This window comes from Leguminivora glycinivorella, chromosome 11 (assembly GCF_023078275.1).
Source record: "Leguminivora glycinivorella isolate SPB_JAAS2020 chromosome 11, LegGlyc_1.1, whole genome shotgun sequence".
NCBI lineage: Eukaryota > Metazoa > Arthropoda > Insecta > Lepidoptera > Tortricidae > Leguminivora > Leguminivora glycinivorella.
In genome coordinates, this window is record NC_062981.1 from 7,871,881 (window position 1) to 7,897,074 (window position 25,194).

Sequence of the window (25,194 nt, forward strand, 5' to 3'; positions counted from 1 at the left end):
AACTATTTTCTCATAGACATTTAATTTCTATTTTTCAAGTAGTCTCACTACTACTATTATATAAACATTAAATAAATGTCATCATCATCATCATCATCATAAACTTAAGAGTTAATCTCTTGTCGGTGGAGTATTTTCCAGCTTTTTCTATCCTGTGCCAGCTCTTTGACACTTTTATACGACACGGCCCCTACTTTTTCTTTTATTTGGTCCATGTAGCTGCGTCTGGGCTTTCCTCGACCTCTCTTACGTTACGATCAATCCGTCCCTCCAGAATAGTAATAAAAAAGTGGTCGTGTCGCATCAGATGTCCGATCATTTTTCCGCGTCTATTTTCAATCGTTTTCAGGATGGCTCGTCTTTCATTTACTCTTCGTAACACCTCCTCATTCGTAATCTTGTCTCTCCAACTAATTCCCTCCATTCGTCTCCAGCACCACATTTCAAACGCTTCCATTTTCTTCCTATCTCTTAGGGTCATTGTCCACGTTTCACATCCATAAAGGGCTATACTCCAGATGTACACCTTGATCAGAAGTTTCTTGTTTTTGCATGACATACGGGATTTCAACAATTGTCTCTTCTGGTTGAAAGCTTTTTTTGCCATAGCAATCCTCGCAACGATGTCTGGTGTGCATCTAGAGTTCTCTGTAATTAAGCTGCCTAAATATTTAAAACTATTTACTTGTTGAATTGGCGTATTGTTGAGAACTATCAAAGAAAAAATTACATATACAAAGAAAAAATTACCAATGCCTCCAGCTCGGAACACGTAGGCATTGGTCATTTTTTCTTTGTATATGACATTTATTTAATGTTTATTTACCATAAGGTTAATACCCATGGGGAAAATGGGTACTACGTTTGTATGGATAGCACCCTATCCTCTAAAAGCCTACCCCATTTTAGCCATAAGCCCGCCATCTATAAATTACATGTATGACACGGTCCGGGTCGATCCGATTTATCGGACCTAATGGATCGGGTAACACTTCAGTGAATTAATTACTTATACCTCTGCCACACACTTGACGAGCGGCATGGGAAGTAGCGAGGGAAGTAGGCAGAGGCATAGTGTGGCCGCGCTACTCGTCATGCCACTCGTCATGCTCCTCGTCATGCCCACCGCTCCCTATTTTGTCGGTTTTTTGGCGCGAGTCAAAGGGCCGGCAACAACCTAGTGCGATAATCGCGCGAGTAGGGCAGTGTGTGGCCGGAGAGGGCAACATCGCGGCAGCGCGAGAAGCATAGTGTGGCAGAGGTATTCAAAAAAAGGGTTTGAACTCGGTAGGTACTGAATTTAATTATAATTATGATTGCCCGAGATAGCCTACTTAAGATTTTATACGTGAAAAGTGTAAAAACTGCCATTTTGATGAAACTCTTAGCTCTTATTTCACACTGACAGAATCCGTTCCATGTCGAATACAGATCTTATTTTTGACGTTTATTTAAATTAATTAAAAAAAAAGCATTGCTACAGGTACTGATCGATCTGTTTATTAGAGGTTTAAACAGAAAATTTGGGTTGAATTGTGGCGTAGGCGAGAGGCTGGCAACCTGTCACTGCAATGTCACAGTTTCGTTTTCTTTCAACCCCTTATATGCCAAGAGTGGCACTGAAGCTTAAGTAGTTTCATGTGCTCTGCCTACCCCTTTATGGGATACAGGCGTGATCGTATGTATGTATGTTAAACAGAAAATGTAATTATCGATTAAGGGCCCACATCTAGCGCGAGCGTAGCGTCGGGCCAACTGTATGGAAAAAGAAAAGACCCATACAGTTCCCATACATTTGGCCCGATGCTACGATCGCGAGACGCTAAATGTGGGGGGTTACTCTTCCTAAAAAAACATACTTGCAAGAAATGGTTTAAAAAATTACAGTATCCTAATTCTCATACTAAAGTATAAGTGGTATACAATATTTATGTAATGTACATTTTCAATGTAAATATATTCATCCTAAATCTGTCCAATATAGACAACCACTAACATACGGTTTTAAGCTGACGCCTTGAAGAATTTATATTACCCATAGACTATTGCCATTATTCATAAGTATAGCTGTCTGACTCATTCTACGTGACTGTACTACTGCGTGAAGGGCTTTATGCTGAGTAGGGACCATAGATTACCTTCTATGGTTTCTGCATTTTGAAGCTCAAGAAGACTCCTACCGAAGAAAATACATAAAGCAATACTCCTTTTTAACCCCCGACGCAATATTATAAGTATGACGTGTCTGTCTGTCTGTCTGTTGTGGTAAGGCACTCCATTGTATTACCAAAACAAAACAAAACTTTAGGCTCTTAAGTTGAATAGGTAGAGATTTCATAAAGCATTTAAATTTGACCTTTTTGTCAATATCAGTTATTTGGCACTGTCATCTTCTACTTGATGACGATATCGTTCCGCTTGTTTAACAAGAAACAAGGTTTCAATAATCGGTACCCTTGTCTTCACCCTTTGAACTCAATACTACGCAGCACGTCATCGTTATGCGTGAACATTATGGGACGCACGGATATGCACGTAAGTTCATATTGGGTTGTAACCAAACGCGTCAGTTGGTGCCTTTAACGGTTATAAGTGTAACGTAGTTACGTTACGTAACCTAGGTTACTGTTGTAGAACTAATATAACGGAAGTTATTTGTAAAAATAGTAAAAAGAGATGTTGTTGCTATGAGTGTTTTATTTGAAGTGACGGCTATACAAAAATATATCAAAAAATAGAACAATAGAACTAGAACTTATAAAAACGGTATTTGTCAGCACAAAAGAGGTTACAAACTACAACAGCCGCCCTTAATCGACGTTGTGCTAGACAAACACGAAACAAGAACTTAAGTTTCTAATCCTAAGTTAAGTATACACCTTTTATGTACTATAGGCCCTAGTGGCTTAGTAAGTACATCGGCAGGCATATCACTACTTTTGATATATTCTAATTTCACAACATTATTAGAGACCTTCTCCCTAATGAAATGAAACCTGCAGTCGATGTGCTTCGACCTGTTGTGGTGTACAGGATTTCGAACGAAATTGATGGCACTCTGACTGTCAGAAGCTAAGTTAACTATATGCAATTTACCTGTTATTTCCTGGATAAATCGACGTAAATAGCATGCTTCCTTCGTGGCAGACGCTAAAGCCATATATTCACTTTCGGCTGATGATAAGGCAACCGTAGGCTGCTTCTTCGACTGCCAGGATACAGGGCATCCACTCAATTTGAAGGCGTAACCCGTATACGACCTTCTGTCCATCGTACAATTGGCCCAGTCCGCGTCGCTAAAGCCTTTTAAAGGTTCTCCAGTCCTCCTGTAAACCAACGCATAGTTAATAGTACCCTTCAGGTACTGCAGAATCCTCTTAGCCGCATTCCAGTGTTCCTTTGTATAACACGTATTGAATTGGCTTAGATAACTCGTAGCGTAAGCGATGTCGGGTCGTGAGTTTACCGTCAGATACATCAGGCATCCTATTAAATTCTGATAGGGATAAGACTCACCGACTTCACCATCTTTCCTTCTTTCCATATTCTTTTTAACCAAAGGAGTATCCACAGTCTTACAATCCTTCATGTTAAACTTTTCCAGTAAAGAAAGAATATAATTTCGCTGATTTATTTTAATACAGCCGGAATTGCACTCTACTTGTAATCCCAAATAACATTTTAATATTCCGAGATCTTTTAAAGAAAAACATTTCGACAAATCTTTCTTGACAATGTCAAACGTCAAATCACTTTTATAGAAGACAATTATGTCATCGACAAATATTCCCAATATAACGAGTTCCTTACCAAAAAGTTTTGTATATACGCAAGGTTCGGAAGGAGTTCCTGTAAAACCTATTTTTAAAAGCGTTTCATTCAACTTTTTGTTCCATGCTCGTGGTGCCTGTTTAAGGCCGTAAAGGGATTTCTTCAATAAACAAACCTTGTTTTCCTTGCCTTTCTCGATGAAACCAAGAGGTTGCTCCATAAAAACCTCTTCTTCTAAGTCGCCGTTTAGGAACGCGGTATCAACGTCCAAGTGCTTCATTCTTAACCCCATCTCTGCAGCTAACGCGAATAAAGTGCGAAGGGAAGAATGACGAATCACTGGTGCGAATGTCTCGTCGTAGTCAACTCCTTCAACTTGATGAAAACCTTTGACAACGAGTCTCGCCTTATATTTCGTTACGTTACCGTATGCGTCCTTTTTTATCTTGTAGACCCATTTACATGGTATGACCTTTTTATCAGGTTTATCAACTAGGTCCCATGTGTGGAGCTTCTTCAATGAACGATACTCATCAGCCATAGCATGTTTCCACTTGTCTGCATCATCGGCATGAGTAGCTTCATAGTAAGTCATAGGTTCTCTAGAGTCAGTCGAAACATTGTATGTCAGGAAATCTGGTGGTTTCCTATCTCTAGCAGGATATCTCGGTTCAGGAAGAGATTCCTCGTCCACACTAACTGGCTCTTCTTCCGCACTATTAGGCAGCCTCTGTTCAATGGAGGGCTCTGGCTCTTCCATACATACTGAATCTTCGGCGCTCTCAAGATTTATCGGTGAAGGTAGTGGTGGCAGTGGTGCAGGCTCGTTACTCTCGTCACAGTCATAAAAATGACAGTCTTCAGGCTCAGCTTCTCTTCTATCTTCGAACAGTAAGATAGAATTTGACTTATCTGACTGTGCCTCAGGTTCAGCCGACCTCTGCTTCAACGCTGTGAAACAATTCTCAAAAAAGGTTGCATCTCTGGACGTAAACGTTTTTCGTGGGTTAGCAGGATCCCTAAAAATGTAAGTACCTGGATTTTCTGAATAACCGACGAAAATCGCTTCCTGTGCCTTGACATCTAATTTCTTTCTGTGACACGAGGGTACATGGACAAGTGCTCTACATCCAAACACTTTCAGGTGACTGACATCACCTCTGCGACCATACCATCTGTCATAAGGAATTTGTCCACCTAAGGCTCGATGAGGAGACCTATTCTTCAGGTATACGGCAACTTGAAATGCGTCTTCCCAGAATGCTTTCGGCAGTGAACTTTCAGCTAGCAACATCCTCGCCTTCTCTGTAACCGAACGATGTGTGCGTTCCGCGACTCCAACCTGCTGAGGACTGTAAGGCGTCGTCGTTTGATGTTGGATACCTTTCGAAGCAAGATAATCAACAAACTCTTTATTAACAAACTCCTTACCTCCGTCAGTCCTAACAGCTTTTATTTTCTTGTCTAATTGATTTTCAACAAAAGTTTGAAACAAACAGAATTTATTCTTTACTTCAGTTTTGGAAGAAATAAAATAAGCAAACACCTTTCGCGTATAATCGTCTACTATGGTTAACATATACCTATTTCCTTGAAAGGAGGTTGTAGACACTGGTCCCATGAGATCCATATGAATCAGTTCTAACGGGGAAGTAGCCCTATTAAACGCTACCTTTTTGAAAGGTTTTCTCGCTTGTTTACCTTCCACGCAAGCGATGCAACTATTTTTATCTACTACTGAATACTTTACGCCTACCTCGTGATTCTTCAGTTGGTTCATGCCTATCCGACACAAATGTCCAAGCCTCCTATGCCAAAGTTTATAACTATCCTGACAGTCAGAGTGCACATCCTGTGTCATAAAATTATCTGCCACATTCTCGGGAACATTGACAGTACCGTCTAAAACGTACAGTCCACCACAGGGCGACGCATGAGCAACAGATTCACCTGTAAAACGAAAATTATCAGTTTTATAAAAATTACATCCATTTATATCAAAAACACATATAAAACCCTTCTGAACAGTTTTGTACACGGATAACAAATTAGCTTTCAAGTCAGGTACAAAGTCCACATCGCTAATCTTGTTGACCACGTTCTCGGGTGTGTTTAATGAAATGTTTCCAACTCCGCAGCACTTTATCTGTTCTCCGTTTGTGACAGTAACGGTACCTTTATTCTGTATCGTAAAATTCTGAAACCAATCTCGTCTAGAAGTCATGTGTCTCGTACAGCCTGAGTCTACATAAATGACGTCCTTACTTGAGCTGCCAGAAGTATTAAGAGCTTTTATTACCTCATTAGCTTTCTCTTTCTTCCTTCTCATTGGACAGTCTGGTCGTTTATGTCCAGGCATCTTGCACTCGTAACAAACTATGTCCTTCTTCTTTGACTTCGGCTTCTTCTTCGCATTAAAAACAGATTCCGTAGGTGTAGCCACATCCTTGGACATCTCATTCAGCAGTTTTGTCTTAACTAAATCTGTAGTCACGTCAACATTACAGTTCTCTAATGCCATTATAAGAGGTTCATATTTTGGGGTGAGACCTCCCAAAAGTATAGCAGCAATAGACTTATCTTCTAAGGCTACATCGATTTCCGCCAGATCCTGTGCGGTTGACATAACTGCGTTAATGTACAGTTCGATATTCGAAAAGTCGGACAGACTCAACCTGTACAGTTTTCGCTCTAAAGCAAGCCTTCGTCCCATTCCCTTATCCTCAAAAGCTTTCTGCAAGGATTTCCATGCTTCGGCTGCGGTTTTCGCACATCTCACATGAGTGATAGCCGCACCATCTACTGTTAAGCATATCTTTGCCAGGGCTTTCGAATCTTTGCGTACCTTAGTAGAGGCAGGGGTCGTGTCTTCCTTGGGGTAGCCACCGATTGTCTCCCACAAATCCTCGTGAAGTAGGTAATTTCGCATCTTGAATTTCCACGTAGGGTATCCCTCTTTGCTTCTCAAGCAAAACGATGGAACTGATGAGCTCGAATGGGAATTCGAAACACTCGAAGCATCTCCTGTTTCGTGTGACATATTTACTATTTTCAAATCACACAAACACTAAACTCAATTATTTTACTAATACACTTTTTACACTAAACTTTTCGTTATTAATTATAGCATTCTCGTGCTGATAACGTGTTGTAGAACTAATATAACGGAAGTTATTTGTAAAAATAGTAAAAAGAGATGTTGTTGCTATGAGTGTTTTATATGAAGTGACGGCTATACAAAAATATATCAAAAAATAGAACAATAGAACTAGAACTTATAAAAACGGTATTTGTCAGCACAAAAGAGGTTACAAACTACAACAGTTACCTTTTCTTAAAAATAAATAAATTAATTAAATAGCTTATTTTTTATTATATTCATACATATTTAAATAATGTACGCACTAAATAATCGTAGTAATCGTACATTATTACTATTTATTTGTAACGGCTGTTGCTATCTGCATCGCGCTGTACTTTGACAACTCTCTCTTGTCAAACGTATACCGGTTGGCCGCGTCCCTTCCCCGCGGACCCTCTCTCCGCGCGGAGACGCGCCTCAGCCGAGCGGTCAGTAGGCTTGTGCCGTTTCGTTCGTTGATCGAACTAGTTCGCTCTTTTAGGTCTTTTGCTCATTTAGTTCAGCCAGACCAGCGACCACTGCGGTCGGAAAGATCAGAACGAATGGGACCGAATAGTGTCAAAATGATACGAATAGTCCACAGATACTAACATTCCGGGTCGAAAGGTTGTAAGTAACCGAAGTTTAGTATGAAACCTTGTTTTTGTGTTGCTCTGCTAAGTAGCTCTCACTCTCGGTCGGCGCAGTCACACACTCGTTCTTGATCGAAACCGCTCGCGCTCGCCGATCCTATACTGAACTAAATGAGCAAAGACCGATTCTCAGAGCACAAAAAGATTCAGTTCATTTCGGTCATTGATGGGATTTTATTCCTAACAGTTCATAGTTCGTGAACGACACAAGCCTAGCGGTCAGTCAGATTTAGCTATCAGTCGCCGGTGCACGCTCGCTTGCCTTGCGCTGCGACTATCGTGTGGCCGGCGACATGTTTAATATTTTAATAGATATTTCTGTCGTTTAATATCTTTAATATGTAATGAGTAGTGTTTTAAATCCCAATTGGGTAAGTGTTGAACAATTATTACGCTTCCTTTAGCAGGTAAATTCAAATGTCATTCCTAACGGTTCTTCCCGTTATGATTTTTCTTAGTTCGATTTTGCGTGCCACTTAATTTAATTGGCTTGTATTTAATTAAACTTTTAGAATGTGCAGTGCACTCTTGTCGCATTTTGTTTTAACGTAAATTGCTTTCTTTAGCAGGTAAATTCAAATGTCATTCCTAACGGTTCTTCCCGTTATGATTTTTCTTTGTTCGATTTTGTGTGCCACTGGCTTGTATTTAATTTAACTTTTAGAATGTGCATTGCACTCTTGTTGCATTTTGTTTTAACGTAAATTGTAAATCTTTTAAATGTATAATGGCAGTTAATTTGCGTTAACTTCTTAAATTCAAAATTTGACCGTTAGATTCAACTTTCACTTTTGCTTTGTAGCTTGTTTTTTTAAAACAATGGTTTTTACAAATGTAAACTCCGTCTGATTGTACCAACCCGCACTTCACCAGACTTTTACCTTCTTTATCACGCAGTACTTTCTTCCTGCTTTGCTTTTGTCTTGCCGGGTACAATCAGCGTAGAGATTGTGAGGAACATTATTCTCATTTTCTGGAAATAAATTCCAGGGAGCCAGATTACGGCTGGTAACTCAGCCTGAAGCCATATTACGGCTGAAACTACAGCCCAGGCCGGGTTACGACGGTTCCGGAACCTCTTCACAGGTTCCGGCAGATCCGGAGCGGAGCGGCTGACGTCCCTCGGCGCGTTCCGTCTTCAGCCCACAACGACACCAGCATCTTCAGGGGAGCACTTGCGTGGTGGACCTGACCTCGGAGCAAAATCAGTATCGGCCTTACGAACCCACACCTAACGACCTTTGTTCGTGTGCTCACGCGGAGTTACGGCGAGAATAAACCAGTTCTTTATTTTAACTCGTTTGTTTTATTCCATCTCGCCGTCAACCGTAGCATAAGGTTAAACAAGATGCAAATGATTGGTCCTGCGTTCGCTCTCACAGAAAAAATAAGTTAGTCTTGTATGTTTTATCTAGCGGGTGGCTGGTCTGTGGTAGGTACACTCGCGCGAAAAATTGGTTTGCCAATCGTTGGGGAGTTCCTTATCCCAAAACTGCGGTGAATTGACGTTTTCTCGGAATACTAATGCATATGGAAGCGGTTTGATTTATCCGAGCACACTGATTTGTTTATTTCTATTGAGGGAAAACGAGAGTTTAGCTCTATATATATTTTCTTTTTATTCTTCGTGAGGTAAATGCTTACAGACCTGTTTTAATTTTATAAGCGTTCGAATTGCGATCTCGTTAGATACATCGATATAACAATGATTTAAGTATTTTGTGTTTGTGCCACTATTTCATCACTCAATGGCTTCATCACGACCTAATTTACAAACTGGATATGCAATTTTAAATCACAGTTCACAGTAGTTTATTACCTACTTATCATATCAATATCAACCTCTATTACCAATTTTTTTAATAATCAAGTCTTTAAGGTTTTGTGTTCTTGGCCTAATTGAAATAACCTAACCACAAAATTAAAATTTTGAAATTCCTCGAAATAGTGGACCGATTTTCATAAAACATGGCTAACAACACTCCAGACTAACTCAGCTTGCGAACAAAAAAAACTAAATCGAAATCTGTTCATCCGTGCGGGAGCTACGATGCCACAGACAGACAGACACGTCGAACTTATAACACCCCGTCGCTTTTGCGTCGCGGTTAAAAAGGAGTAAACATGAAATTCACGTCACGGCTCCAGGTTGTAGAAATTATCTCGATTTCGATTCCGAGATCGCTGGAATCTCGGCTTAAGCTGAATGGAATCACACAATCGAGATGGAGCTTGATTTATGAACCGAGAATCCGCCCCTGAAATATTACGACAGCGGAATAATGATTTTAAAGCTGTGTTCTTGCAAAGTGATATCTTCGTTCTCTAAAATACATTAGCAGGATTCGCGAGAGTTATATTATACTCTCACCCAGAGCACTGGTACATTTTACTTGAATAATATATTGTTGCGACGCGAAAATGGAAGCCGAATATATAAAGGGAATAAATAATTTCAGCGCGTGTTCTACCCGAGTGTACAGGTGCCGTAGCCGAATGGCATTTCTGCGACGCGAAACGAAAACGAAACGCCGCGAAAGGTAGTCTAGCTCTGTCGCGCTGATACGCGCTGAGAGCGATAGAGATAGATATCTACAAGCGTTTCGTTTCGTGAGCGTTTGTGCCATTCGGCTACGTAGCCTGAATAGCGGCCTAAAAGCGAATTTTGAGTTAGACTCTAAACGCTCGAAGGTAAAGTTTTAATTGAAACAGCATGGTTTTTAAGCAATATGTAACGGACACTTTAAGTAGGGATTTAACAAGGGAGTGGTTAACCATTCGTTACGTAGAAACGTCAGGGGTGACATTTGTATGGCGTCCGAGTGAGCCCTTATTTATATATTAGAACTTATGTAAAACAGAGGCGGGGTTGGGTAGCCGAAATTTAGAATAAAAGGCTACGGTAATTTGGCTAACATCGGTCAAAAATAGGTTACTAAAGCAGAGCTCATATGTTCCTGCCGGTGAGTAAGGCTGCCAGAACTCAACGAGGGTGCAGTGTGCTGATGACGGGAGGACTTACGGAACTAACTTGTTCCGTCTATTGTCCTTTGAGTCGTCGGCAACCCGAACCCTCTTTAGAACTTGTACACTCCTTTTTGATGTGTACTTAACACAGCAAAAGGGAATGTACAAGTTTCTAATGGGGTGGCAACGCGCATGTGACACTGTTTGAGTTGCAGGCGTCCATAGGTTACGGTGACCACTTTACATCAGGCGGGCCGTATGCTTGTTTGCCACCGACGTATAGTATAAAAAAAAAAAGACCAGTGGCCCGTTTCTCGAAAGGTACAAGCCTTGTATTACAAGTGTGTACCCATGACAACCCATACGATTTGACAGTTCGCGCACTTATAATACAAGGCTTGTATTGTATCTTTCGAGAAACGGGACCCAGAAATATAAATACCTACGCGCCATGTTGCGGAATTTCAAGAGAACACCACATACATGAGGTAGCAGCGCCCTCATGACAATGCTCATATATTATTGGCTACGCTTTAAAATCTGATGACGACGTTAAGGATAGGGCGAAGTGGTGGCGACAGACACGGAAAACTGACCCCACCACCATGAGGGATATAATAATATGGCTTTAAACAGAGTCTGGCAAACGTTGGTCAAGAATGCCCAACCAATTGTAGCTTGGCCAAAATTTTAGTAACCACACTATATAAATCTCCACTTGGTAGTAGATTCTATCTCTCTCGTATTGCAGGAAACGGAAAGATATATTACTTTAATTGCGTGGACAATAGCGTCGTCCCGGGTAGAAAACATGAGATTTATGGTCGTAGAATGAAATAAAATCGCCCAGTACAGAGTTAATTGAAAATTCAGTATGAGATGAAAATTTGGTGATCCTGAAGAAACCAAGATAAACATAAGAATAACAGGTATCTTCTAATAAAGTAAAATGAAATAAAATGAGCAATAGTAGGTATAGTAGGACAATTTGTAGGTGGAATAATAACATCCACACACGCTTGTGCCAGCAAAGTGCCAATGGTATCAAAATGCGAGGAATTTGTTGGAACAAAAACACGTGCTGTAATCTTTATCTTTTCCAAAATTTCGAATAATATTTACTGATGAATTTTAAGCTTGTCGTTTAAAGTAAATAAGTCGTATATAAGCTTAAGTTCTGGCTGTTTTATTCTAAACTTTACTGTAACTATGTTTCACTCTTTCAAGGTTCGGAGCGGTGCGTTACACTCCAGGGCATAACAACAAAACCTACATTCGTTACTTTTGACAACGACCGTATACGATACGCGAATACAATGGTGCTTCACACGAGGTGAGAACAAGTTGTATCCTTCCTCTTATCAGGGCTGTTATTATCATCGCTCTAAGATTTTATAACCAGTATAAGTTCCTCGGTACCCCTTCTACTCGTGCTTTTTTTTTAATACTACGTCGGTGGCAAACAAGCATTCGGCCCGCCTGATGTAAAGCGGTCACCGTAACCTATGGACGCCTGCAACTCAAACAGTGACACATGCGCGTTGCCACCCCATTAGAAACTTGTACAAACCCTTTTGCTGTGTTAAGTACACGGCAAAAAGGAGTGTACAAGTTCTAAGGAGGGTTCGGGTTGCCGACGACTCAAAGGACAATAGACGGAACAAGTTAGTTCCGTAAGTCCTCCTGTCATCAGCACACCGCACCCTCGTTGAGCTCGGCTTTTAGCATTATTAGCAAGTATGTCACTCTACGTCTTAGAACAACCTACTGAACCACAAATAACTGTGCCGGCAATGTATAAAAAGTCCAGGCTTCAGGTTAAGTATCGCTGTGTAAGCTATGTTACATATGGTGCTCCTATACTGGCTGTTATAAATGTATAACATTTTCGCGAGAACAATCCCCAAAAAATTTTTTTCTAAGGTAGGTAAATTTTATGTTTTTCCTACTCAGAATCACGAGCTCTTTCGATGTAGGACAAAAAAACAAGAGACAAAAAAATGGTCCCAAAATTTTCTATCATTTTGCATACATTCCACTTTGTAACCGCAGGACAAAGTGTTCGAAAACAAAGTGGAAAAAATAAATTTGACACGCTCTTTTCTGCCCAGTAGGATCGAAAGGGCTCGTGATTCTGAGTAAGAAAAACTTTAAATTTACCTATTTTAGAAAAAAAAAGAATCAGTTTTTGCGAAAATGCCAAATGTTATATATATGTATAACATTGTGTGACAGGAACAAAGCGATGGAGTTGGCACTACGCTGTCTCTGTCACACAATGTTAAAATAACATAACAGCTAGTGTGGGATCATCATTAGTACCATGAGCGGCAGGGGTTTTCTTCTTGACAATAACACACACACACACACACACACACACACACACACGCGCACACAATGCGCAAATGAACTGCTAAACTCAGTTTGTAATTTGTTTATTTTGTAAATTCAATAGGATTTTCTAACTCTTGTATTCGTATTATGCATGTGAGTTAAGTTATAGCTAATCTAGTACTATAAGTTTACCTGTATCACCTTATTAATTAAGATAAGTACTATTACGAAAGAGCGGTGTCTCTTATCACAAGTATCTTCAGATACTTAAAAAGAGACATCTACCCTGCTACTGTAAACAGTTTATGTGCTAAAGAATAAAAATATTTTTTTTTTTTTTTTTTTAATAACAGGAGACCTTGCAAAGATAACAATCTTACATCAACAACTGTCAAACGAAAAGATAAGATCTATCGGAATAGCAGATGCTACGGAAAGGCAAAAGATTAGCGTATTCTATCAACGATTGTCTGGCTAGGACCGCCTAATAGTCTAGACGACAACAGGCCTCAAATGGTAGAAAATTATATAAATCGTTATTAAACTTTGTGCTCAGCATAATCGTTAAAAAGCAGCTACTGGCTCAAATAATTTTTGCGTTGTGGTTGTTTCTTATGTAAAAATATAATAGTTTACTATAGTAAATCTCATAAGATCTACTCAGAAACTGGGATAGGTACCTACTGCCGTGGCGTGGCCAGGTAGCCTCTAGGCCGCCAACTATGTTCCAACATACGAGCTACGCCACTTGAAGACTTAGACGTTTTTTCTTTACTTGATTCGTCATCTATTTCAATTTAACAGGTCTATTTAAGTTGGTCGTTGGAGGCCGATCAAGCCATGGGAACAAGGCCCCGTATCCGCCCGATTAAAACTTCGGAACAGCATTGTATTTCTAATGGGACCATATCATTGCCTTTTGTATTCATATCGAAGTTGGAACCGCTTTGTAGGGTGACTTAAGTATGAATGAGATTGGTAAATTGCATCGCAAACTTATACCTTACGTTTGGTTCTAATTTAACTGGAATATAATTGTATACGCTTGAAAGTTATTCGAACGGCACGGAAAGCCCAAAATAATTTAAGAATGAGTATTTATGAGTATACGATTATACAAATCATTATTTCGTAAGTACATTTTTGGTAGTTTTTTTTTTGTAAAAATTGAGGATTATATTTTACAGAATAGATCAGGTACACCAGAACCGATTTAAAACCGATAATTATCTTTAATACAACGTCGGCTGTGTCAAAATTGCAAGATAACTAACATCCTCGCTTCGCTCGTCGTCGTACGAGAAACAAAAACTAACAACATACAAACTTCCTATTCTATTCGTATCTATCATCATATCCCAGCTGCATATGTTTTCTAACGTATAAGCACACAAAGTATTTAATGTTAACCACCACAAATATACATCTATTTATGCAGCAGGTGCAATAGAACAGGGAAAATGCGCATTTATGTATGTATTCATACATGTACGAACAAATACGTCTGAAGGTAGACGAGACTAGCATCTGGCATACATTTAGCTTAGGATAGTGCATTCCGTATGCAAATATTCCTGCAACTTGCTGCGTCTAATCTCCAAAGTTTTAATCTCTGGGGTGCTCCTGGGTGTTGAAACTACTAGTGGGAAATGGAATTAGTTTAATCCATTTTGAACCTGAAAATGAATATAATTATGTAGTTACGTAGGTAAGCACTCAGATGGTACTTCTACAATAAGTTCAAAATTTACATGTGTTTGGTACAAACCAAAGTCTAAATACATAAGTGCAGTGCATTAACATGCGACAAACACAGGTCTTATGTACTACTCATACTTAGGTATAGTAAGTTAAGTACTTTATTGTGCTCAAACGAGCTTTTTAACTTATATTTAATCAACGGAGCGCCAGATAATTTTCACGATGTTTCACACGTTACATTAGAACTCCTAAAAACTAATTCGACAACAACTACCATAATAAGTAACATTGAAACAGTTTGACTTCGGATGAAAGAGCTAACGGAAACACCCTGCTGCGCATGCCACGCACGAACGCGAACCACGTGACTTCATTAAAAGTATAATTAGTATGAATACGAGTTATTAAGAGCAATCTTTACATGGAATTTCCCATGCTTCTTGAGTAGCCGTGTAGTCACATATCGGTAATCTGATCTAGCCTAGTAGCCTACACAGAAGTGACGAATTTGACGTTTTAAAGTGGTACCTAATTTATTCTTGCCTATTTCGCTTCGCAGTATACCCTATCTGTCATTTCATTAAACCATGTAGCAAATAAGTAGGAACCAGCCCAAAACTATTACAGCTACGAAAACTGGCGTAACATAGTGTGCAAGTATAATACATTATCAAATTTGTAAAACAAGAGACAAGACCCGCCAAACGTTCCGGTTCGATTCCCAGCCGTTGACATGGCTAACGAAACCGCAGACCAGTCTAGCCGAAGTGACAATCGTTAATGCTACGTGGCGGTCGAAACGCAGTCTGGCTCTGTCGCGACACTAGAAGAGTGATAGAGAGAGCGAGCTACTATACTTATGCTTACGAACCGTAAGCGGGGCTAGGTTACCTTACCCTGTCTTTTTCCTAAAAAAAAGCGTCTCAAAATCGCCCTTGTGCTTCAAAACATACAGATGGTATTCCGGATGGTAAAATCATTTTGGCAACTGTATTTCGGTTGATCGTTTTTTCAAAAGATAGAGACATTTTTGATGTCGAACAGTTTTTATGGAGATCCGATTACGTTAAGTTATCAGATTCGCCAGAGTCCGATCTGTCATCGTAATTCAATGTCAAATAAGATAAAGCGAATTTCTATAATACGTTTATGTTTTTACGTATGTGACCATTATTTTTTTATTTTACCTTTTTTGAAGGTTGGGATTACTTCGAAGGCGCGATTTTGAAAATTGAAAATTAAAACAGGATTTAGGATACACTCAGCAACAACCAACAACGTACTAAAATATAAATTTATATCCTGCGTATTTTAGCAGCAGTATTGAAAGTACTAGTAGTACAAAATAGTGCCGTGATAAGGGAACCCTAAAAACGTATTAGATATTTGTGCGGTATGTTGCAGATAGGTACCAATTATATATGCAAATAAACTCATTATAAATCGTTGGACTCTGTGAGACAATCTCAGATCAGAACAATTTAACGAGCGACACACACGTATAACAGTCAACAGCGCAGCTGTGAATACAGTGTCAAAATTATGTATACACACCTTAATGTACAGGCGATAAAGTTCTGTATACATGTTCTTGGAACTTTGTATTCACAGCTGTGTTGTTGACTGTACATTATGTACTAATTACCTGCATCACGCTGTTTAATGGCCCCAAAACGAAGTTTACGACATAATCCTTGAATCGACCACCGGCCACGTGGGAATGGGCGACAGGTGTATTGTAACGTACCGAAACTTGGGCGTGATTTGAGTCGAGCGTATTGGAATTCAGTTACATCTACACAGTTACGCGAATAAAGGTATCAAAACACGCTTTTAAAGTTTATACATAAGACTTATATTGACCGGGATATAGACCTTTTTGATTTTTGTCGAGCTCCCGATATTCTCCCGCTCTCGAGCTCGACAAAAATCAAATAGGTAATCACGGTCTATATCCCGGTCAATATAAGTCTAATGAAAATAATCGTGAATCATTCAAAACTCTAATTATACATACATACAAACATACAAACACGCCTGTATCCCATAAAGGGGTAGGCAGAGCACATGAAACTACTAAAGCTTCAGTGCCACTCTTGGCAAATAAGGGGTTGAAAGAAAACGAAACTGTGATATTGCAGTGACAGGTTGCCAGCCTCTCGCCTACGCCACAATTTAACCCATATCCCATAGTCGCCTTATACGACACCCATGGGAAGAAAGGGGGTGGTGAAATTCTTAACCCGTCACCACACAGGCAATACATATCACTATACATATCACTCAAATGTGTTATCAAAGTCATATCGCGTAAATCGCGTTTACGGTGTTAGCGAATTTGGGTAAATTTAATGTCTAGGGCACTCGACCACGTGCTTTACAAAAGGCTCTATCGTGTACACCTAGTTAGAGTTAGTGCAAGTTTTATTTTTAACCTCTAACGTAAAGTCTATGAAATAAAGATATTTAAATAAAACTGTCACTGATGAGGCTATCAATATCACTACCACCTTTGGTAAAACTATAACAAAACTATAAAATACAAGAAATACTCGTAAAAGTGATCACACTTACCAAAACATGCGCGTGATTGTTCCTATCATCGACCCAAGCGACGAGCAAATCCGCCCCTCGCATATTCCTCGCAGAGTTGAACCCGATCCCGACGTAGCCACGGGTGCGCGCCTCAACCCGAAAGGTAATACTCGAATCTGAATTGACCCATCGGAGCACCACATCCCCATTCTCATCTAGTCGCTCTGAATGCGCCCATGTTAAACTAGATTCATTATAAACTTTTGAATCAAACACATCTCGCCTATGTCTCGGCTTATACTCATTCACAATTCGACTAGTTTTAGCACTCTTCGCTTGGACATCTAATAGTCGTAACGCTTGGGCGTTCTGTGTCGGATTTGGAGGCAATTCGTTTGGTTGAATGTGGCTTTTGTGCGTCGGTAACTTGGCATCACATGTCAAAATCGCGGCTAACGTTATCACTGTTTGCAGACGCATTTTTTCTTTTTGTTATCCGCTCATCAGTCCTGAAACAAAAATAAAAGCAAATAAATAATTGGTTATGGTGACGCATCCTTTAAGAATAAAATCTTAAAATGCGGCGCTTGCTTGCTTGACTCCCAAAACCCGCGCCCATCCCGATATTTCGCGCGTAGTAAATATACTTGTGCTAATCGAAATATCACATCTACTGTTCATGTTTCACAAGTAGGTGAAAAAAGGCATCCTTGAGACGATTATCTTTTTTATAAAAAATAATGAATCGTGTATCGGCAACTACAAAATTAAAGTAGATATCATAAATAAACAAACAATTCACCAATTAGACAGCCTTGGAATTGCTGAGATATATCGACAGGAATCTCGTCAAAATGTACATAGCGTCGTCTTAATGAAGTAGCTCGTGAGAAAAAAACTTGTATTCCTTAAAAAAAGTATACTGATGCACTTAAATTAAAACATGGCCCCCAAAACCTGATGATACGCAACTAATAAGATAATAAAAATTATAGCACGCGGCGCGGATGTAATCATTAAACGGGTCTTATTTCCGGAGTTAGGCCCCTACTAGGGTATTAACGCGTGATTACAGTGGATAACGAGGTTGGCAGCGGGAGGTAATGGCAGTTTTAGAGATATGGAACATCATATGATCGGGTTTGGAAAATTAACATGTGAATTGACGTGTTGAGTGTCATTATTATACTGATGTAGACTTGTAAAGAGGAACCAAAGATATCAATGAATTGAGGAAAATAAGGGTATAACTTTTATAGAATACTTGAAAGATGAACAATTGAACATATCTTGAAAGCGACTATTAGTAAACGTAGCTATGATAAAAATAATGCAGTTATAACCTAACCACAAAATTAATATTTTGAAAAAACCCCCGACCGCGACATAGTAAACTGATTTTCATGAAACATGGCTAAGAACACTCCCGACTAACTCAGCTTTCAGACAATAAAAAAAAAATCTAAATCGGTTCATCCGTTCGGGAGCTACGATGCCACAGACAGACAGACAGACACGTAAAACTTATAACACCCAGTCGTTTTTGCGTCGAGGGTTAAAAATAGGATCTACCAACGACGGTCACAGCTATTTGTTAAATATAATGATTGTTACATTATCTAAGAGCAGTTTCAGACTCAGACTTTATCGACTCATGCGCGTGAGCGAGCGTAGGTATACGCGAACGTACGTAGGTACTTATAGATCAAAATTAAAATGTAAAAATCAAATGTATCACTATAGTCTATTGTAACACAAACATAGACGCGTAAAAAATGCTTTTCTGAATCCGGCCTACTTATATTCTTCTACTCAAAGAAACTACTCATTGAGTGTCACTGTGGCGGCTAGTATTGTCGGTTCTAAAAATCATTTATACTCCTAAAACGAATCAACGTGAGGTTTTTTTTTAATTATAAATGGGCTTACTCTTGGCCACAGACTAGCCAAAGGCAAAGACGTGGCCTACGATGGAGTGAGCTCGCCCAGAAGATGCCTGTCCAGAGTCCACCCTTGACTTGAAGGTTGCCGGGTTATATGAGCTCGGAAATATAGACGCCAGCAAGGAATTCCACTCCTTGGCAGTGCACATAAGAAAATAATGCATTTCCAATGAATATACATAGTAGTTATGTGTTCAAGTCTTGTAATAAACAAATAGTGGTGACTAATCGCCCATTAGCATACTAGTCACAATTCGGCGCTCCGAGTCATTGGTCCCATAAAACTGAGAGCACACTCTATATTAGGTGCTTTATTCCTTGTTCGCTGTTGGGTGTTTGCGTTTTAAATTTTAGATGTGGATGGATTTAAGAAAGTTGTTTGATTTAGCTATTGATGACTAATATTTTACACCTATTATTTTAGAGAAAACTGGCAAAGCTAAGAAGGCAACTACTATCATGCCATTCATTACAATTAAACCAACTCAAAGAGAATAATTTACTAACGTACCTATTATTATAAATAAAATGAGACATTCCACGAGAATGACCGGCCCTTTTGAAATAAGTTTGTTCTAATACTTCCAAAAACAAAAAAAAACATTTCTTGTCTGACAATAGTTCACGGCTTGGATAAAAAATTGGGAGTACATTGCCGAGCTTTGCATATTTCATTGAAGTTGTATTGTAAGGCAACATATCGTAAGAGACATTCTCACAGAATGCATTAAATACATTTCAAGTTAAAATTACAGATTTCAATCTAATTAAGCTATAACACGTTTACTTACCCATAAAACAATGAATTACGCACACAACACGTAAAACCCGCCCGCTTTGGTTCCACTCCATATAAACATGTATTGATTAAAAACATATTCCTCTCCACTAATTGGAACCAGAGCTCATAAGCTGCGAATGTTTACAATTTCCTTCAAATTAATAACTCAAACAAATCGCTGAAACACGTGCCAAAAGTACACAAAATGAACCCCTTAAATATTTACCCGTTTTCAAGCTATTTGCTAACCAATATGATCAATCCGTACGGCAAACAGTACTCCATAAAACCATATTTTCAGAGTTTTATGCAAAAACAGTCGTAAAATCAACGTAAGCCCTTTGCCTAACAAAAACGCAGCCCTTTATGCCCCTTTCTACTTTAGAGATGGTAATAAAAAGGCAGTGAAAATATACGGAATAATTCTAAGTGAAAAAAATGTTTTTATTGTGGAATTGAAGACTGTATCAAAGACTAAATTGATTTCGTTAAAATTTGGCCGACGTAATAAAAAATACTGGAATTTATAATACGGAATTTTAAGCCGACCCTTTTTCGATACGATCAAAATATAGGACAAATCGCAACTCAGGTGGGAGTTGACAGCTCATTCATCAAAATCGGCTCAAAGTTTCAAAGCTGCAGTTGAACGCACGAGACATACCTACATAAGTACATACAAATATACAGATTTATAATTTGAGTCACATCTAACCGTCTCACATAGGGGTATTTGACTAAAAAAGCTGGCCAATAGTTATTTGTTTTACAAGGGGGCAAAATTGTTGTTTAACCGCACGTGCCAATATTGATACCCGAGCAAGCGAAAGATTCCAATATTGAACCTCGAGCGTAGCGAGTGGTTCAAAAAGTGGAATCTTGAGCGTTGCGAGGGTTTCAAGGCACGAAGGTTAAACAAACTTTACCGCCGAGTGAAACACAAAATTTTTCACCACACCAACACGAACAAAATACTGACTATAAAACATCAAATTAAATCAAATTCATTAATTTATTCAATTTATGATTCAAAATCATCATTTATAAGTAAATGCAATGGATAAAATGCACTTTTGCTATCTGTCTTCGAATAGCAAAGTAAGACTTTACCAGTTGGTGTGGTGAAAAATTATTTATATACATTTTTATAAGTAGTTTCATTGTGTCAATCCAAATATGCTATTTTAATTTATTTTTATTCTTACTTATTTATATCGACTAATGGCCAGCTTTTGTAGTGAAATACCCCTATGCGTCTGTCACCGTTCGCAATATTTTATGTATGGAAATTCATAGTTCACTGGTGATGTTAGGGCAGACAGACTGTGCTGTGACTGTGCGTAAAGAAAGAAAGAAAGAAAGAAAGAAAGAAAAGGCATTTATTGCAACCAAAAAGAAAAAGAATATGACACTTACATACTAAACAGTACAAAATCAGTTACATGGGGTTTGGTAACTACAACTTGTATGGAATGGGAACAGAGTTGGCGTGCAGGCGTATAGACTGTGTGCAATTCCCATTCATGTTAGTGCGTTTTCACATTATCCGATCCGACATGGGATGTAGGACCAATATGCCATACAGTCGACTACAAAGAGATGTATCCACTTTTTCATCGTACTATAATGCAATAAGGAGAAAAAATTTATACATCTCTTTGTAGTCGACTGTATATTGCAGGCGCCATCTTGGATTATTTCCATTAAATTCCTTCCGACATCCGATATCGGATAGGATAGTGTGAAAACGCATAATTATAGTGGTTGCTGGTTGATGCAGGTGATTCTTAGACTGCCAAAATCATATGTATTTAGTATTTACTTCTGGTCTGGCCGCAATTGGTTAAAAACTCGCTTTTCGCTCTGCTCTGATTTTACTGTAAGATTACAAAAACCTGTTTTGAGGTATTTATACAGCTTCCGCTTACAATAAGTAATTCAAGTTTTTGCGTGGACTTTAAATCAAAGCGGGGGCTTGCAGAAATACGCAAGGAAGAGCGCTCCATTTAAACTTTCAGGGTTCCGCACTATTGTGTATTATCTTATACTTTTAAACGAGCAATTCTTGTATATTTATTTATTTATTTATTTATTTATATATATATTTATTTACACTGACGATCTCGGAAACCGCTCTAACGATTTCGCAGAAATTTGTTATGTGGGGGTTTTTGGGGGTGAAAAATCGGTCTAACTTATCCTTAGGTCCCGGAAAACGCGAATTTTCGAGTTTTCATGCGTTTTTCTTCGCGCGCCATCTCGTGTGCAGTAGTTGTACTGTTAAGACAGAATTCTTTCGGTCGATGTAAGTACTATTTATTGCATACACTAGATGGCGACACAGGTCAAGGCTAAAACGAATAGAAAATACACTATTTGAGTTTTTGTGGCGAAATGCGCGCCATCTCATGTGGAGTAGTTGTGTTGTTAAGGCTGAGAATTCTTTCGCTCGATGTAGGTACTATTCATTTTTGAACTAGATGGCGACACATGTCAAGGATACGAAACAGAACCGAGCGAAGCTCGGTTGCCCAGATATTGGATATTTAATAGGGTTATATACTCGTATCCAAATAATGTACTATATTCAACAATTCTATAGGTATTTGTTCGTAATTCATGGATGTTTTCTATGTATTTAAGTATTTTTGTATATTATGTATAATTGTATATCGTTGTCTGAGTACCCACAATACAATCCTTCTGGAGCTTACCGTGGGACTCAGTCAACTTGTGTAAGAATGTGCTATAATATTTTTTAATATTTATAATTTCCTTTATTTATCTTCCTTCTTAAGTTAGGTTTTGTACAATATGAGTATAAAAGTAAAATAAAAATAACACTTACAAAACAATATAAAACATATAAACACATTATAAAAAACCTAACCTAGGGTGCCGCCAGCAGCGGGGCAGGGCCCAAGCTGCCGGTGGTTAGGGCTGCAGAGAGAGGAACCGTCGGACTATCCGCGCCGTGTCCAAGATCACCGCCTTCTGCATCTGGCCCTTGATCCATCCACCTAGCGAGAGTCTCTTAAAATGGTGGTCGAGACTCTTCGCTATGAGACCGTTCGCTGAAACGACTATCGGAACAATGATCGTTGAATCAACATCCCACATGGCGGTTATCTCGTGAGCCAAGTTTAGGTACTTACTGGACTTGTCCTTCTCGGCTTTCACGAGATTCTCATCATGGGGGATGGTGATGTCAGCGAGCACGGCCCGGCGTTGCAGTCGATCTATTATCACAATGTCAGGCTTATTGGCTACAATAGTCCTGTCAGTGATAATAGATCGATCCCAATAGAGCGTGGCACGACCATTTTCGAGAACTGGCGCAGGTAAGTACTTGTAGTACGGTACTTCGCGGTCCACAAGGCCGTATTGAAGAGGAAGTGCTGGTGAATGATCCTGGCTACGAGATTATGTCTGTGCAAGTACTCGCCGTTAGCTAGATGAGAACAACCGGAAATGATATGCCTGAGTGACTCTCCGGGACGGCGGCATGCCCGACAAATGTCGACCGTACCGTCCTTCAGGATATATTTCCGGTAGTTGTTCGTCATCATAACTTCGTCCGCAATTGCACAGGCAAAACCCTCGGTTTCTCCGAAGAGGTCCCCGAATCGTAACCAGTTCACCGATGCGAGCAGATCTACATCGGGTCCCGTGAGGGCCTTGTAGAACCGCCCGTGTAGCTGCTTGCTCTCCCATACCGCCTTGCGGTCCGCAGTACTTAGTACCACAGGTTTGCGCCAGTTCTGTTTCGCCAAGGAGAGCGGCGTGAGGTTTCCGTCCACTGCCACCACATCACGATGCATCCCACACTCGTTGTTAAGGAAGTAATTCCTGAGATTGTACACCTCACGGTTGTGAAGATCTTTGGCGTTTAGGAAGCCTCGACCTCCGCACTTCCGTGGGATGTACAATCTCATAACAGACAAGCGCAGGTGTAACATACGGTGTGTGGTAAGCAGTGAGCGGACCCTCCGATCCAGGGCGTCCAGTTCAGTCTGGGTCCACCGTAGTATGCCAAAGGAGTATGTGAGTAGAGGCATTACCCAGGCGTTAAAGGCGCGCACTTTGTTGCCTCCTGACAAAAGACTGTTAAGGACTTTTGTGAGCCGACTGAAAAAGCGCTCCTTCACCGACCGTCTAATGCCAACATCCTCAATACCCAACGACTGTGACATACCAAGGTACTTATAGGTTTCTGATTCAGAGATAGATCTGAACGACATCGTCTCAGAAAGTTGTAAATTTTCTGAATTTACAACCTCCCCCCGCTGTACATGCATGACCGCACACTTATCGACACCAAACTCCATTCTGATGGCGGTACTGAAAACTTCTGTGGTTTTCAATAGCACGAAAACTTCTGTGGTTTTCAATAGCACCATCAGGTCTTGGGTGTTCGGTGCAAATAGTTTGAGATCGTCCATGTATAGAAGGTGAGAGATGACTTCACCCTCTCTCCGAAGCCGGCAACCTAGCCCAGAATCCTTCAGCAGCGTGCTGAGGGGATTCAGAGCTAGGCAGAACCATAATGGACTCAAACTGTCACCCTGGATAATATATATATAGATATTTATTTATTATTACCTATTTATTATTATTCTAAGAATGAATTGTGAGTCATTATCATCATTTACTTGATTTTTCCTACTTGCGGTCGGCGCCGTATAGATGCATGTCTGGATTTGCCAAACATTGCCTCTCTGTTGTTCGTCATCTCATCGTTCAAATTCTTTCTTTTCATATCATCACAGTCCATCCACCCTATCCTTTCCTTACTTCCTTAATTAAAGTGAGTGCGGCTGAAATATGACATACATAATATTACTTGAACAAACAGAATATAAAAGGGGAAGTACGAACACATTTAGATGATCAACACCATCACTGCTCTACTTACCCACATTCCACATTTGCTCCATTTGTGGTTGTTCCCCCTTACCGCAATACGTGATTTAAAGTGATTATGTCTGTTTCGCACTACTCCTAACTTTAATACATATTATGTTCAGTGTTTAGACCACAGATTGAAATATACAGGCATTGGAATTTTAAGAGTAAGTTACATCGACCTTTTTCTTTTCTCTGAGATTCAATATATGTTTAAACGAGTCTCTTTATCAATCTAGCCACCCCAGTTTCATGCCTATGCAGTTTCGGATGTCCATTGTCCAATGAGTCCAAAAATAGTTTCCAGATATAATTATCATAGCCCTGTCAATCCCTAGAATTGTGTCTATTTCATTTCCCATTGACTGTTGAGCTAGTAGAAAACAAGCACCTCATATAGTTAGATAAAACCAAAACTCTTATCTATCTGTTTTTTTTTTTTAATCAGATATATTTAAGGTTTTCATAATTTCCTTACGGGTC

General features: G+C 39.5%; 1 protein-coding gene and 1 long non-coding RNA gene across 2 annotated transcripts in view; one reads left to right on the forward strand and one right to left on the reverse strand.

Annotated features, from left to right (window-relative positions):
- LOC125230803 (MOXD1 homolog 1-like) overlaps positions 1-25,194 on the reverse strand; it is a 132,136-nt gene that overhangs the window by 53,832 nt on the left and 53,110 nt on the right. The window contains exon 2 of the mRNA XM_048136026.1: positions 17,122-17,591. Within this exon, the coding sequence (XP_047991983.1) occupies positions 17,122-17,562 (441 nt within the window). The 5' untranslated portion in view covers positions 17,563-17,591. The remainder of the gene's footprint in view (positions 1-17,121; positions 17,592-25,194) is intronic.
- On the forward strand, positions 7,788-8,841 carry LOC125230805. The gene is made up of 2 exons (XR_007177556.1): positions 7,788-7,916; positions 8,536-8,841. It is a non-coding gene; the product is annotated as an uncharacterized LOC125230805 (long non-coding RNA).